Here is a 15504-nt window from a genome sequence, read left to right on the forward strand (position 1 = left end):
TCGGCGTCCGACAGCTCACCCAGTCGCTCCAATCTAACCACAGGTACCCTCATCGTTTGCAAATCATAGTCAGTTGTGGTCGCGGTAAGGTCGTTCGAAGGAATCCATCTGGCATCTTTGTCCCCTCCAGATTCGATGGGACGGTCCGATCCGTGAGGCGGATCGGAGAGGGACTGAAACCCCCCTGGAGATATATTTTTTTCGGATGCACTCATGTTTAGGTTTTTTGCCGGGGCTGCCGGCGAAGAAGTATAAAAGAGTAAAAGAAGAAAGAACAAAGGAAGAAGGAAAAAGAAATGCAGTCGGGACCGAACTACCCTCCGGCCATGCATCCCATCGCGCTGCGTAGCCACTTGGGATTTGGGGTTATTTTTTATCGAGGTTGTCTTCCTCAAACAAAAGCAAAATTTACAAAAAATTTACATAACCTACATTAAAATAAAATAAAATAAAATATTTATAGCCTACCTAATAAAACTAATTAATATATATATATTTACAGAATATATTTACACTCCTTCGTTACCACGGGGCCGCCGGTCCACTCTGAAAACAGAGAAAGACCGGGAGCGACCCGTGGCATGCCCTCCGCGTCAGTCTTAGCCGTGGCCGGCGAGCAAGCTCAAGCCGGCCCCGTTGCCCAGGGTGCGCCACGAGGAGGCGACTGATATGCACCCCAACCTAACCTTTTTTTTTTTTTTTTTTTTTTTTTTTTTTTTTTTTTTTTTTGTTTTGCGAGGAGGAAAGGCATTTACGCCTCCCGCCCGGCCGGGGGACCGGGACGGGTATGTGGGACTCGACCGGGGCCATAAGGGCCCCGTGCCAGGGCAGAAGGCCCTGTCCTACCCACTAAAAACCTCCTCGGGTTTCCACCGTACCGCGTGATGGAGGGGCTACGGGAACGCTAAAGCATACTTCCGCGGCCCCCCCGCGGCGACCGCCGTAGGGCGGTCAAATCATTGAACGCACGCCTAAGGGCGCGCCTTCCTCCGTTGCCTCCGTCCCGTAAACGTGACGGACTCCCCCGAGTCCGCCACTGGAGGCTGGGCGCCAACAACGCTGACGCCCTGGTGGCGGCGGATAAGATGACAGGCTCCGCCGCCGACCATCGGTGTATCTCCACACCTAAGACGGCGGTCCACCACGTGCCTATGGTGGACCACCCCTCCTTCAACGCTCATAACGAGCCCTCCGCTATATTCACATTTACACAACTATTTACAATATTTACATAAATACATATAATACATATTGTACATATTGTACACTCCTCCGCTATGCCAGCGAGGCCGCTCACACAGTCCACTCCGCCACCAATCGGAGAAGTACTAGGAGCGACCTCGCGGCCTTCCTCCGCGTCAGTCTTAGCCGCGGCCGACGAGCAAGCTCAAGCCGGCCCCGTTGCCCAGGGTGCGCCACGAGGAGGCGACTGACATGCACCCCCCCCCAACCTAACCTAACCTAACCTAACCTTTTTTTTTTTTTTTTTTTTTTTGTTTTACTAGGAGGAAATGCATTTACGCATTCCGCCCGGCCGAAGGGGGACCGGGACGGATATGTGGGACTCCCGGGGCAGAAGGCCCCGTCCTACCCACTAAAACCTCCTAGGATTTCCGCCTCTCCGCATGGCGGCAGGGCCACGGGAACGCGTTTGGCTCACCACCGCGACCCTGCCAGCGGCTGTCGCAAATGAGGGCGACACTTCGCGAAAGGCACGCCAGGGTGTTACGGCGCACCTTCCGACACTCCGCCTCCGTCTGAACCGTGACGGACTCCCCCCGAGTCCGCCACTGGAGGCTAGGCGGCGGCAGCGGATGTAAAGGTCCGCTGCCGACTAAGCTTCGTCTAATCAATTCAGGGCGGCAGCGGATGTAAAGGTCCACTGCCGACTACGCTTCGTCAAATCAAGTCAGGGCTATGCGACAGCGGATGTAAAAGTCCGCTGCCGATAGCGCTGTGTCACATCCGGGTAATGCGGCGGCGGATGTAAAGGTCCGCCGCCGCTGCGTCAAGTCAGGTCATAGCAACCGGCCAAGATGGTCGCGGCGCCGCCGACCGGGTCTCCGTCGGCGCAGCGGGAGGGAGTTAGGATCGTCCTCCCGCTGTCGCTCCGCCTCCTCCTTCGCGGACATTACGGCTTCGCTGAAGACCCGTAACGCCGCCCAGGCCTCTTCACTCGCGACCATCTTTCTAATTAGGGCCGGAAGCGATAGGTCCGCTCCAATGGCCGTGGACAGGACTGCGCGAGGCTCCGCCCAGGCTGGGCACTCTGCGCGCGTGTGCTCGGCCGTGTCCACGGCTCCGTCGTCGCAATGAAGACACACCACCGACGGCTCTCTCCCGACCACTTCGCACAGGTATTTGGCGAAGCAGCCGTGACCGGTTATGAGCTGCGTCAGGTGGTACGTCAGTGGGCCGTGCTTGCGCTCGACCCACTCTCTCAACACGGGCCGGATCGCCGCTACGAGTTCCCCACTGGCATCCGGAACTCGCAGCCGATCCTCCCACTTCTCCATGAGGCGGCGTCTTGCCTCCTCCCTCCACTGCTGTACCTCACGCAGTAGCGGTCCGTTCCCGCTCGCTCTTGCCGCCTTGACCCGCCAGTAGACACTCGAGTTGATCTCGGCCTCGAGGTCCCATGGCGGGCTTCCGGACAGCAAGCCGGCCGCGGTGAATGACACCGTCCGGTACGCCCGAGCCGCCCTGAGCGCCATCGCCCGCTGCGGACGTCGCAGCGAGGCGACGTTGACGCGATTGCTCAGAGCGTCCGCCCATATTGGCGCACCGTATAGTGCCATCGAACGCACCACGCCGGAGTACAGCCGTCTGCAGGAACCGCCCGGTCCACCGACGTTGGGCAAAATCCGCCCCAACGCTCCGGCTGCAGCCACCAGTCTTGGGGCCAAGCGCCGGAAGTGCTCCTCAAACTTCCACCTGCCATCGAGGACGAGTCCCAGGTACTTCATCGTCGACCCGATGGTGATGGAAGTTCCGCCGACTGTTATGGACATGCCCTGAGGTGGCACGTTCCGAGGTCCATGAAAGACTAGGGCCTCGGATTTGTGCAAGGCCACCTCAAGGCCCAGAGCACGGATGCGGTGGACCGCATGTGCCACTCCCGCCGTGGCAAGATACGCCGCCTCCCGATGGGTACTGCCGCGGGCCGACACGAGGGTGTCGTCAGCGTAGCAGGTCACGCTGACCCCCCGCAACGTGGCCCCGCGCAGCACCCAATCGTAGCCGATGTTCCACAGTAGTGGCCCCAAAACCGAGCCCTGTGGAACACCGCAGGTCATAGCCCTCCTGCTATCTCCCTCCATCGTCGGGAACACCACCGCCCTACCCGAGAAGTAGTCGGCGATGGTTCGTCGCAGATAGTCCGGAACGTTGTGGTATCTGAGAGCTTCCAGTACCACTTCCCAGGGCAGAGTGTTGAAGGCGTTGGAAATATCCAACGACACTGCCAGCAACACCCCACCCCGAGAGACCTCCTCCTCTGCGACCTCCCTCAGTCTGGCGACTGCGTCCAGCGTCGAGCGGCCCCGGCGAAAGCCGAACTGCCACTCGCTCAAGCCTGGCTCCATGCTACCGACTAGACGGGCTGCGATTATACGCTCAAAGAGCTTACCCGCTTCGTCGAGCAGCACGATGGGCCGGTAGGCCGACGGCTGATCGGGGTCTCGTCCCTCCTTGCGGATGAGAACGAGCTTACCCGTTTTCCACCGATTCGGGAACCTACCCTGAGCCAGACAGGCCGAGAACAGTTGGCACATGCCATCGCCCAACTCCTCCGACGCGATCGCCAGGGCGCGCCCCGGTATCCCGTCAGGCCCGGGGGCTGTCCTCTTCGAGCGAAGCTTCAGGACAGCCGCGCACAACTCCGCCTCGGTAACCGGGGACGCCTGGTCCGGCACCTCCCTCACGATCAACCTAACCTTTTTTTTTTTTTTTTTTTTTTTTTTTTTTTTTGTTTTACGAGGAGGAAAGGCATTTACGCCTCCCGCCCGGCCGGGGGACCGGGACGGGTATGTGGGACTCGACCGGGGCCATAAGGGCCCCGTGCCAGGGCAGAAGGCCCTGTCCTACCCACTAAAACCTCCTCGGGTTTCCACCGTACCGCGTGATGGAGGGGCTACGGGAACGCTAGAGCATACTTCCGCGGCCCCCCCGCGGCGACCGCCGTGAGGCGGTCAAATCGTTGAATGCGCGCCCAAGGGCGCGCCTTCCTCCGTTGCCTCCGTCCAGTAAACGTGACGGACTCCCCCGAGTCCGCCACTGGAGGCTGGGCGCCAACAATGCTGACGCCCTGGTGGCGGCGGATAAGATGACAGGCTCCGCCGCCGACCATCGGTGTATCTCCACACCACACGGTGGACCACCACGCATCAGATGGTGGACCACCACTCCTCCTTCAGTGCTCGTAACGAGCCCTCCGCTCTATATATAAATATTTACAATACTTACAAATAATACAATATTTACAAATAATACAATATTTACATGTATACATATATTACATATATATACTCCTCCGCTAATTGCCAGCGAGGCCGCTCACATAGTCCACTCCGCTGTCCTCGGAGAAGTACTAGGAGCGACCCCGCGGCCTTCCTCCGCGTCAGTCTTAGCCGCGGCCGGCGAGCAAGCTCAAGCCGGCCCCGTTGCCCAGGGTGCGCCACGAGGAGGCGACTGACATGCACCCCACGATCAACCTTTTTTTTTTTTTTTTTTTTTTTTTTTTTTTTTTTTTTTTTTTTTTTTTTTTTTTTTTTTTTTTTTTTTTTTTGTTTTACTAGGAGGAAATGCATTTACGCATTCCGCCCGGTCGAAAGGGGGGACCGGGACGGATATGTGGGACTCCCGGGGCAGAAGGCCCCGTCCTACCCACTAAAACCTCCTAGGATTTCCGCCTTCACCGCAAGGCGGCAGGGCTACGGGAACGCACGTGGCTCACCACCGCGGCCCTGCCAGCGGTCGTCGCTGTAAATGGGCGACTCATCTCAAGAGCGTGCCAGGATGTTGCGGCACGCTTCCGTCTCCGCCTCCGTCAGAACCGTGACGGACTCCCCCGAGTCCGCCACTGGAGGCTAGGCGGCAGCGGGTGTAAAGGTCCGCTGCCGACTACGTTGCGTCAAGTCAAAACAGGGCCATGCGGCAGCAGATGTAAAAGTCCGCTGCCGATAGCGCTGTGTCACGTCCGGGTTGTGCGGCGGCGGATGTAAAGGTCCGCCGCCGCTGTGTCAGATCGGGTCAAGGCAACCGGCCTAGGTGGTCGCGGCGTCGTCGACCAGGTCTCCGTCGACGCAACGGGAGGGAGTTGGTGTCGTCCTCCCGCTGTCGTTCCGCCTTCTCCTTGGCGGACATTACGACCTCGCTGAAGGTGCGTAATGCCGCCCACGCCTCTTCACTCGCGACCATCTTGCGCACTAAGGCCGGAAGCGAGATGTCTGGTCCAATGGCCGTGGACAGGGCTGCGCGAGGCTCCGCCCAGGCTGGGCACTCTGCGCGCGTGTGCTCGGCCGTGTCCACGGCTCCGTCGTCGCAATGGAGACATACCACTGACGGCTCTCTCCCGACCACCTCGCACAAGTACTTGGCGAAGCAGCCGTGACCGGACATGAGCTGCGTCAGGTGGTACGTCAGTGGGCCGTGCTTGCGTTCGACCCACTCTCTCAGAACCGGGCGGATGGCCGCCACGAGCTCCCCGCCGGCATCCGGAACTCGAAGCCGATCCGCCCACCTCTCCATCAGGCGGCGTCTTGCCTCCTCCCTCCACTGTTGGACTAGGGGGGGGTTGCCATCTGCCCTTGCCGCCTTGACCCGCCAGTAGACGCTCGAGTTGATCTCGGCCTCGAGGTCCCATGGCGGGCTTCCGGACAGCAAGCCGGCCGCGGTGTATGACACCGTCCGGTACGCCCGAGCCGCCCTGAGCGCCATCGCCCGCTGCGGACGTCGCAGAGAGGCGACGTTGCGAGCGCTCAGAGCGTCCGCCCATATTGGCGCACCGTAGAGTGCCATCGAGCGCACCACGCCGGAGTACAGACGCCTGCACGAACTCCCTGGTCCACCTACGTTGGGCAGAATCCGCCCCAGCGCTCCGGCTGCAGCCACCAGTCTCGGGGCCAAGCGCCGGAAATGCTCCTCGAACTTCCACCTGCCATCGAGGACGAGTCCCAAGTACTTCATCGTCGACCCGATGGGGATGGAAGTTCCGCCGACCGTCAACACCATGCCCGGAGGTGGCGCGTTCCGAGGACCATGAAAAGCAAGGGCCTCGGACTTGTGCAAGGCCACCTCGAGGCCCAGGGCACGGATGCGGTGGACCGCATGTGCGACGCCGGCTGTGGCGAGATAAGCCGCCTCCCGGTGGGTACTGCCGCGGGCCGACACGAGGGTGTCGTCAGCGTAACATGTGACGCTGACCCCCCGCAACGTGGCCCCGCGCAGCACCCAGTCATACCCGATGTTCCACAGGAGAGGACCCAGTACAGAGCCCTGTGGAACACCGCAGGTCATGACCCTCCTTCCGAAACCGTCTTGCGTGGGGAATACCACCGCCCTGCCCGAAAAGTAATCGGCGATGGTTCGTCGGAGGTAGCCCGGCACATTGTGGTAGTGCAGAGCCTCCAGTATGACCTCCCAGGGCAGAGAGTTGAAGGCGTTGGCTATGTCCAACGAGACAGCCAACAAAACTCCACCCTGCGTCACCTCCTCCTCTGCCAGGTCCCTGACCTTGGCGATCGCGTCCAGCGTCGAGCGGCCGGGGCGGAAGCCATACTGCCGCTCGTTGAGGCCCGGCTCCATGCTGTCGACTAGGCGGACGGCGAGCACACGCTCGAAGAGCTTGCTCACCTCGTCGAGCAGCACGATTGGGCGGTAGGCCGACGGCTGATCGGGGGCTCGTCCCTCCTTACGGATGAGTACGAGCTTACCCGTTTTCCACCTATGCGGAAACCTACCTTGAGCCAGGCAGGCGGAGAAGAGCTGGCGGACGCTATCGCCCAGGGCATCCAACGCGATCGACAGGGCGCGTCCCGGTATCCCGTCAGGCCCGGGGGCTGTCCTTTTAGAGCGAAGCTTGTGGACGGCCGCGCACAGTTCCGCCTCGGTAACCGGGGGTGCCAGGTCTCGTACTTCACTGCTGGGCCGTAGAGGGGCCATCGACGGCGGGACAAACTCGCCGCGCTCAGGAAAGAGCACACTCAATACTCTCTCCAGAACGTGCGGCTGGAGGGTGCTAGAGAGCGGGGGAGTCCAGGGTCGGAGTTTTTGTCTCACGACCCGGTACGGTCTCCCCCATGGGTCGCTCTCCAGCGTCGCGAGCCATTCTCGCCACGCATCCTCTTTCGCCTGGGCTATGGCCTTCTTGAGTTGATCGCAGGCGTCCCTGTAGGCGGTGTAAAAGGTCGCCTCCAGGTCGCGGTCACGCACACGTCTTCTCCTGCTCCTGGCGTACTGGCGGCGGGCCGCAACACAGGCTCTCCGCAGCTGGCGGAGTTCCGGCCGCCACCAATACACGCGGCGACGTGGAGCCTGAGGCTTGACTCTCGGCATCGCCACATCGCAAATGCGAAACAGGGCTGCGCCGAGTTGGTCAGCCTCTCGGTCGACCTGCGCCACCGGCTCGGTGCCGGCGCACCAGGCCTCCACGATTGCCGCCTCTTTTGCCAACTGGCTATCGAGGCGGCCCAGGCTCCACCGCGGACCTTCTGTCCGCTCAACAGCGGGCCGGACGACTGGAACCGCGGAGACATCGAATCGGATGTATCGATGATCCGATAGAGTCTCCACGGCCGTCTCCACCCTCCACTCTTGAACACGGCGGGCTAGGGCGATGGACGCGAACGTAACGTCCACGATCGACTCGCCCTGCTGCCGCACGCACGTGCTCTCCGACCCACTGTTGATCACCGCGAGACCGAGCGAGACCGCCCACTCTTCCAGCGCCTCGCCTCTGGCGTCTGTCGCAGGGGAACCCCAAGCCGTAGATTTGGCGTTGAAGTCCCCCGCAACTAGCACCGGGTTAGGCGATGCTTGCCCGATCAGAGCCCCGACCTCGACGAGCAGCTGTTCAAACTCCGCGAGACTCCGATTGGGCGAGGCGTAGACGCCCACGGTCATCACACTCCCGATCACCGCGACCACGAACCCTCTGCCCCTGACTACCCCTTCGATAGCAGGGGAACCAGCGACGGCAGGGGCGACGATTGCCACCACTCCTTCGTGGTCGGAGACCCAGTCGTCCCGTAAATGAACGACGTAGGGCTCCGATACCACCGCAATGTCGATTTGCCACTCTGCCATGCTTTGGACTAGGAGGTCCTGAGCTCTGGCAGAGTGGTTTAAATTGGCCTGAAGACAACGCAGAGCCATTAGTGCGATGTCTCCATTGGCTCCTCCACGGTCCGTTGGGACGCGGTGACGGGCCTCTTCGCCACCGTTCCTCTGGCTTTACCTCGCGTAGGGCGGGTTCTGTTCGTAGGACACGCCCTGCTGCCGATGGCATGCGCCGCCGGTTTGCCAGCCGCTGAGCATATGGCGCAGCTTGCTTCTGCGGCTGTACAATCTCGGGCCTTGTGGTCAGCCCGACCGCAGCGGAAGCACAGACGGCTGCGGTCGACGTCCCTGTCGCACTTGGCCCCCATGTGGCCTCCCTCGAGGCATTTGTAGCAGCGGAGCGGCCTCGGCTCGAGCAACAGCACCCGCGCCGAGATCCACCCCACCTTAACCCTGCCAGTTGCCAATATCTTTTTGGCCGCTGCGACTGGGCAGCTGAGCCACAGCGACCTGCAGCCGTTGAAGCCCCGAACGACCACGCCTGGCCTAATCGCTCCATCAGGGCAACCTCCTTCTGCGGCGACCGCCGCCACTACTTCCTCCGCCGAGACCGCATCGTCCAGATCCATGACGCGTATCTCGACACATTTGGTAGGCCGATGGATCTGGACTTCGTCCTTATCGAGGACCTCCCGGAGCTTGGCCGCTAGAGCGTCCGCCGCCTTCTCCGGTTCGTTCGTGCCCGGCGGCACTTCGAGCATCCTCGCCCCCGTGGCTGTTGTCCTGAAGCGCACGGAGGTGAGGCCGACCTCGCCGAGTTTGACACGGCTTTTGGCCTCAGCGAGAACGCTCTCGTACCTGACCCCTTTCTCCTCAGCACCGGGTTTCAGTGTGATCGTAATGACCGCGGTGCGAGGAGGGCGAAGCTTCCTTTGCCTAGGGGCTTTCTTCTTTCCCTTTGTATCTTTCGCCGGGTTTTTGGGCAGCTTGTTCGGTTGTTTGCGAACAACGGCCGCCCATGACATTCCGGAACTGACCGGCTTCGACGGCGCTGGAGGGACAGTTGTGTTACCCGCAGCTGCTGCTGCTTCTTGAGCAGCCATACTGGGCTTTGTCCTCTTCTTTTTCCCCTTTTTTTTGTTGACTTTTGGTTGAGCCGTTTTAGAGCTCCCAACTCTCTCCGTGTCCACAGCAGCGGGCGACTGCGTTGGAGTCGTCACCCGTGCAGCTGTAACCGCAGTCTGCGTCGTCTTTCGGTCTGCGGCCAGCGGAGGTCGCAGCCGGGGCTCCGGGAGGAGGCGCCGCTCGATGCCCTCCATCCGGGCATTCAGCATGTTGCCGAACTGCTCCCGGCTGGAGCGCAGCGCCTCCTCCATTACGCGCTGGATGGTTGCCTCGTCCATACTCGCAGGCTGTGTGCGCATCAGGGCCACTTCTCTTCTTAGCTCGGCCAACTGGCCCGAGAGCTGCGTGTTCGCAGCCTCCAGCCGCGCCACCTCTTCTGTCACGGTCAGGGCTCTCAGATCCGCAACTGCACCTTTAATGGTGTCAGCGGCAGTCTTCAGAGCCCTGACGAAGGTGCCCTTCAGGTTGCCCGATTTGTCGGCAACCTGAAGCACCACGTCAAGCGCTTCCTGGACCTTCGCGTCTAAGGCGGCTGACGTCTTCGGAATGTCGTTTTCGGTTATACCGATGGTCGGCGTGCGATTCCTCGAGCGAGCCGCCCTTTCCTCGATCGCCGCCTTGGCCGCTTCAGTGTATGCGGCCAGCGCATCCTCCGCTTCGTACCGCCGTTCTTTCTCCTTTTGGGAGCTGAGCTCATCTTGGGATTTGCCGAGCCCGACGTACATCCCATGAGTAGGCGGTCTGCCACGCCCTCTCTTACTCGAGGGCTTCAGCCACCTACTCACTGACGACTCCGAGAGTTCTGCGTCGCTAAAATGCGCGCTCGCATCACTCTCGGAGCCCGAGAAGCTGTCCGCCGTGCGGGGCCGCTTCTCCCCCTTCCTTCGCGTGTCTCGTCCGGTTTGCGTGGGAGACGGGCCTGACTCGGAGAGTCGTTCCAGTCTCACCACTGGGATTTTCTGTGCAGTTTCCTGCGTCTGTATTTTGCGCGCCATTGGGGCTTGCACTTCCACCTCCTTTGTACAACTTAAACTACTATTTACACCTAAATCTACTCCCACACTCTCCATCTCTATATCCTTTATGCTCGCCAAATGGTCATCGTGAAAAAGATCTAGTGCATCTTTGTCCCCTCCAGATTTCGATGCGGGACGGTCCGACCCGTGAAGCGGGTCGGAGAGGGAGTGACACCCTCCTGGAGAATTATTATTGTTAGAAGCACTCATATTTTAAAAAAGTTGCCGGGGCTGCCGGCGAGACGCAGTCATGACCGGAATACCCTCCGGCCATGCATCCCATCGCGCTGCGTCGCCACTTAGGATTCGGGTACACAATAAAAGAAAACACTATACAAAAGACTATACACCTAAAATAAACTTATTATTACTACATACTTAAAATATATATACACTCCTTCGTTACCACGGGGCCGCCGGTCCACTCTGAAAACAGAGAAAGACCGGGAGCGACCCGTGGCATGCCCTCCGCGTCAGTCTTAGCCGTGGCCGGCGAGCAAGCTCAAGCCGACCCCGTTGCCCAGGGTGCGCCACGAGGAGGCGACTGACATGCACCCCACCCCACGATCAACCTAACCTTTTTTTTTTTTTTTTTTTTGTTTTACTAGGAGGAAATGCATTTACGCATTCCGCCCGGTCGAAAGGGGGGACCGGGACGGATATGTGGGACTCCCGGGGCAGGAGGCCCCGTCCTACCCACTAAAACCTCCTAGGATTTCCGCCTTCACCGCAAGGCGGCAGGGCTACGGGAACGCACGTGGCTCACCACCGCGGCCCTGCCAGCGGTCGTCGCTGTAAATGGGCGACTCATCTCGAGAGCGTGCCAGGATGTTGCGGCACGCTTCCGTCTCCGCCTCCGTCAGAACCGTGACGGACTCCCCCGAGTCCGCCACTGGAGGCTGGGCGAAGGCAGCGGATGTAAAGTTCCGCTGCCGACTACGTTGCGTCAAGTCAAAACAGGGCCATGCGGCAGCAGATGTAAAGGTCCGCTGCCGATAGCGCTGTGTCACGTCCGGGTTTTGCGGCGGCGGATGTAAATGTCCGCCGCCGCTGTGTCAAATCAAGGTATACGGCCAAGATGGTCGCGGCGCCGCCGACCGGGTTTCCGTCGGCGCAGCGGGAGGGAGTTGGGATCGTCCTCCCGCTGTCGTTCCGCCTTCTCCTTCGCGGACATTACGGCTTCGCCGAAGACCCGTAATGCCGCCCACGCCTCTTCACTCGCGACCATCTTTCTGATGAGGGCCGGAAGCGACAGGTCTAATCCGATGGCCGTGGACAAGGCTGCGCGAGGCTCCGCCCAGGCTGGGCACACTGCGCGCGTGTGTTCGGCCGTGTCCACGGCTTCGTTGCCACAGTGGTGGCACGTCGGTGCAGGCTCTCTGCCGACCACATCACACAGGTATTTACCAAAACACCCGTGGCCGGTCAGGAGCTGCGTCAGGTGGTATGAGAGTGGACCGTGTTTGCACTCGACCCACTCTCTCAGAACAGGCCGAATGGCCGCCACGAGATCCCCGCCGGCATCCGGAACTCGCAGCCGTTCCCTCCACCTCTCCAGGAGGCGATGTCGGGCTTCCTCCCTCCACCGCTGGACTTGGGGTGTGTTCCCGCCTGCTCTTGCCGCCTTGACCCGCCAGTAGACGCTCGAGTTGATCTCGGCCTCGAGGTCCCATGGCGGGCTTCCGGACAGCAAGCCGGCCGCGGTGTATGACACCGTCCGGTACGCCCGAGCCGCCCTGAGCGCCATCGCCCGCTGCGGACGTCGCAGAGAGGCGACGTTGCGAGCGCTCAGAGCGTCCGCCCATATTGGCGCACCGTAGAGTGCCATCGAGCGCACCACGCCGGAGTACAGACGCCTGCACGAACTACCTGGGCCACCGACGTTGGGCAGAATCCGCCCCAGCGCTCCGGCTGCAGCCACCAGTCTCGGGGCCAAGCGCCGGAAGTGCTCCTCGAACTTCCACCTGCCATCGAGGACGAGTCCCAGGTACTTCATCGTCGACCCGATGGGGATGGAAGTTCCGCCGATTGTCAGTACCATGTCCGGAGGTGGCGCGTTCCGAGGACCATGAAAAGCAAGGGCCTCGGACTTGTGCAAGGCCACCTCGAGGCCCAGAGCACGGATGCGATGAACCACGTGCGCGACGCCAGCTGTGGCGAGGTAAGCTGCCTCCCGGTGGGTACTGCCGCGGGCCGACACGAGGGTGTCGTCAGCGTAGCATGTGACGCTGACCCCCCGCAGGGTGGCCCCGCGCAGCACCCAGTCGTACCCGATGTTCCACAGGAGAGGACCCAGTACAGAGCCCTGTGGAACACCGCAGGTCATGACCCTCCTTCCGAAACCGTCTTGCGTGGGGAATACCACCGCCCTGCCCGAAAAGTAATCGGCGATGGTTCGTCGGAGGTAGCCCGGCACATTGTGGTAGTGCAGAGCCTCCAGAATGACCTCCCAGGGCAGAGAGTTGAAGGCGTTGGCTATGTCCAACGAGACAGCCAACAAAACTCCACCCTGCGTCACCTCCTCCTCTGCCATGTCCCTGACCCTGGCGATCGCGTCCAGCGTCGAGCGGCCGGGGCGGAAGCCATACTGCCGCTCGTTGAGGCCCGGCTCCATGCTGTCGACTAGGCGGACGGCGAGCACACGCTCGAAGAGCTTGCTCACCTCGTCGAGCAGCACGATTGGGCGGTAGGCCGACGGCTGATCGGGGGCCCGTCCCTCCTTGCGGATGAGTACGAGCTTACCCGTTTTCCACCTATGCGGAAACCTACCTTGAGCCAGGCAGGCGGAGAAGAGCTGGCGAACGCTCTCACCCAAGGCATCCAATGCGATCGACAGGGCGCGTCCCGGTATCCCGTCAGGCCCGGGGGCTGTCCTTTTTGAGCGAAGCTTGTGGACGGCCGCGCACAGTTCCGCCTCGGTAACCGGGGGTGCCAGGTCTCGTTCGTCACTTCTGGGCCGTAGAGGGGCCATCGACGGTGGGACGAACTCGCCGCGCTCAGGAAAGAGCACACTCAATACTCTCTCCAGAACGTGCGGGTGGAGGGTGCTAGAGAGCGGGGGAGTCCAGGGTCGGAGTTTTTGTCTCACGACCCGGTACGGTCTCCCCCATGGGTCGCTCTCCAGCGTCGCGAGCCATTCTCGCCACGCATCCTCTTTCGCCTGGGCTATGGCCTTCTTGAGTTGATCGCAGGCGTCCCTGTAGGCGGTGTAAAAGGTCGCCTCCAGGTCGCGGTCACGCACACGCCTTCTCCTGCTCCTGGCGTACTGGCGGCGAGCCGCAACACAGGCTCTCCGCAGCTGGCGGAGTTCCGGCCGCCACCAATACACGCGGCGACGTGGAGCCTGAGGCTTGACTCTCGGCATCGCCACATCGCAAATGCGAAACAGGGCTGCGCCGAGTTGGTCAGCCTCTCGGTCGACCTGCGCCACCGGCTCGGTGCCGGCGCACCAGGCCTCCACGATTGCCGCCTCTTTTGCCAACTGGCTATCGAGGCGGCCCAGGCTCCACCGCGGACCTTCTGTCCGCTCAACAGCGGGCCGGACGACTGGAACCGCGGAGACATCGAATCGGATGTATCGATGATCCGATAGAGTCTCCACGGCCGTCTCCACCCTCCACTCTTGAACACGGCGGGCTAGGGCGATGGACGCGAACGTAACGTCCACGATCGACTCGCCCTGCTGCCGCACGCACGTGCTCTCCGACCCACTGTTGATCACCGCGAGACCGAGCGAGACCGCCCACTCTTCCAGCGCCTCGCCTCTGGCGTCTGTCGCAGGGGAACCCCAAGCCGTAGATTTGGCGTTGAAGTCCCCCGCAACTAGCACCGGGTTAGGCGATGCTTGCCCAATCAGAGCCCCGACCTCGACGAGCAGCTGTTCAAACTCCGCGAGACTCCGATTGGGCGAGGCGTAGACGCCCACGGTCACCACACTCCCGATCACCGCGACCACGAACCCTCTGCCCCTGACTACCCCTTCGATAGCAGGGGAACCAGCGACGGCAGGGGCGACGATTGCCACCACTCCTTCGTGGTCGGAGACCCAGTCGTCCCGTAAATGAACGACGTAGGGCTCCGATACCACCGCAACGTCGATTTGCCACTCTGCCATGCTTTGGACTAGGAGGTCCTGAGCTCTGGCAGAGTGGTTTAAATTGGCCTGAAGACAACGCAGAGCCATTAGTGCGATGTCTCCATTGGCTCCTCCACGGTCCGTTGGGACGCGGTGACGGGCCTCTTCGCCACCGTTCCTCTGGCTTTACCTCGCGCAGGGCGGGTTCTGTTCGTAGGACACGCCCTGCTGCCGATGGCATGCGCCGCCGGTTTGCCAGCCGCTGAGCATATGGCGCAGCTTGCTTCTGCGGCTGTACAATCTCGGGCCTTGTGGTCAGCCCGACCGCAGCGGAAGCACAGACGGCTGCGGTCGACGTCCCTGTCGCACTTGGCCCCCATGTGGCCTCCCTCGAGGCATTTGTAGCAGCGGAGCGGCCTCGGCTCGAGCAACAGCACCCGCGCCGAGATCCACCCCACTTTAACCCTGCCAGTTGCCAATATCTTTTTGGCCGCTGCGACTGGGCAGCTGAGCCACAGCGACCTGCAGCCGTTGAAGCCCCGAACGACCACGCCTGGCCTAATCGCTCCATCAGGGCAACCTCCTTCTGCGGCGACCGCCGCCACTACTTCCTCCGCCGAGACCGCATCGTCCAGATCCATGACGCGTATCTCGACACATTTGGTAGGCCGATTGATCTGGACTTCGTCCTGATCGAGGACCTCCCGGAGCTTGGCCGCTAGAGCGTCCGCCGCCTTCTCCGGTTCGTTCGTGCCCGGCGGCACTTCGAGCATCCTCGCCCCCGTGGCTGTTGTCCTGAAGCGCACGGAGGTGAGGCCGACCTCGCCGAGTTTGACACGGCTTTTGGCCTCAGCGAGAACGCTCTCGTACCTGACCCCTTTCTCCTCAGCACCGGGTTTCAGTGTGATCGTAATGACCGCGGTGCGAGGAGGGCGAAGCTTCCTTTGCCTAGGGGCTTTCTTCTTTCCCTTTGTTTCTTTCGCCGGGTTTTTGGGCGGCTTGTTCGGTTGT

At 61.3% G+C, this 15504-nt stretch overlaps 3 protein-coding genes across 3 annotated transcripts; all 3 read right to left on the minus strand.

Annotated features, from left to right (window-relative positions):
• Nucleotides 1-2018: 2018 nt before the first annotated feature.
• LOC124540911 lies at nucleotides 2019-8121 on the minus strand. Its single transcript, XM_047118686.1, has 8 exons — nucleotides 7902-8121; nucleotides 6461-7706; nucleotides 6220-6373; nucleotides 3740-3902; nucleotides 3214-3601; nucleotides 3000-3153; nucleotides 2437-2591; nucleotides 2019-2190 (listed from the first exon to the last, which is right to left on the minus strand). Exons 1-8 carry the CDS (start codon nucleotides 8119-8121, stop codon nucleotides 2019-2021), a joined length of 2652 nt encoding a protein of 883 aa, XP_046974642.1.
• A 251-nt stretch (nucleotides 8122-8372) lies between these two features.
• LOC124540912 lies at nucleotides 8373-10628 on the minus strand. The gene has a single exon (XM_047118687.1). It carries the CDS (start codon nucleotides 10626-10628, stop codon nucleotides 8373-8375), a length of 2256 nt encoding a protein of 751 aa, XP_046974643.1.
• Nucleotides 10629-11478: 850 nt separating this feature from the next.
• LOC124540913 lies at nucleotides 11479-14601 on the minus strand. Its single transcript, XM_047118688.1, has 6 exons — nucleotides 14535-14601; nucleotides 14130-14447; nucleotides 13188-13934; nucleotides 12689-13040; nucleotides 12457-12601; nucleotides 11479-12042 (listed from the first exon to the last, which is right to left on the minus strand). Exons 1-6 carry the CDS (start codon nucleotides 14599-14601, stop codon nucleotides 11479-11481), a joined length of 2193 nt encoding a protein of 730 aa, XP_046974644.1.
• Nucleotides 14602-15504: the final 903 nt, after the last annotated feature.

This window comes from Vanessa cardui, chromosome 27 (assembly GCF_905220365.1).
Source record: "Vanessa cardui chromosome 27, ilVanCard2.1, whole genome shotgun sequence".
Lineage (NCBI taxonomy): Eukaryota > Metazoa > Arthropoda > Insecta > Lepidoptera > Nymphalidae > Vanessa > Vanessa cardui.

Coding starts and splice junctions, on each gene's coding strand:
- LOC124540911 (XM_047118686.1), bottom strand. CDS start 8,121: ATGACCGTGGGCGTCTACGCCTCGCCCAATCGGAGTCTCGCGGAGTTT. Junction 6,374..6,460: donor CCTCTCCTGTGGAACATCGG/GTATGACTGGGT, acceptor GGCCCGCGGCAG/TACCCACCGGGAGGCGGCTT. Junction 3,602..3,739: donor CTCGGCCTGTCTGGCTCAGG/GTAGGTTCCCGA, acceptor GTATAATCGCAG/CCCGTCTAGTCGGTAGCATG.
- LOC124540912 (XM_047118687.1), bottom strand. CDS start 10,628: ATGAGTGCTTCTAACAATAATAATTCTCCAGGAGGGTGTCACTCCCTC.
- LOC124540913 (XM_047118688.1), bottom strand. CDS start 14,601: ATGGCTCTGCGTTGTCTTCAGGCCAATTTAAACCACTCTGCCAGAGCT. Junction 14,448..14,534: donor TCAGGACCTCCTAGTCCAAA/GCATGGCAGAGT, acceptor CCGACCACGAAG/GAGTGGTGGCAATCGTCGCC. Junction 13,935..14,129: donor CGGTCTCGCGGTGATCAACA/GTGGGTCGGAGA, acceptor AGCGGACAGAAG/GTCCGCGGTGGAGCCTGGGC.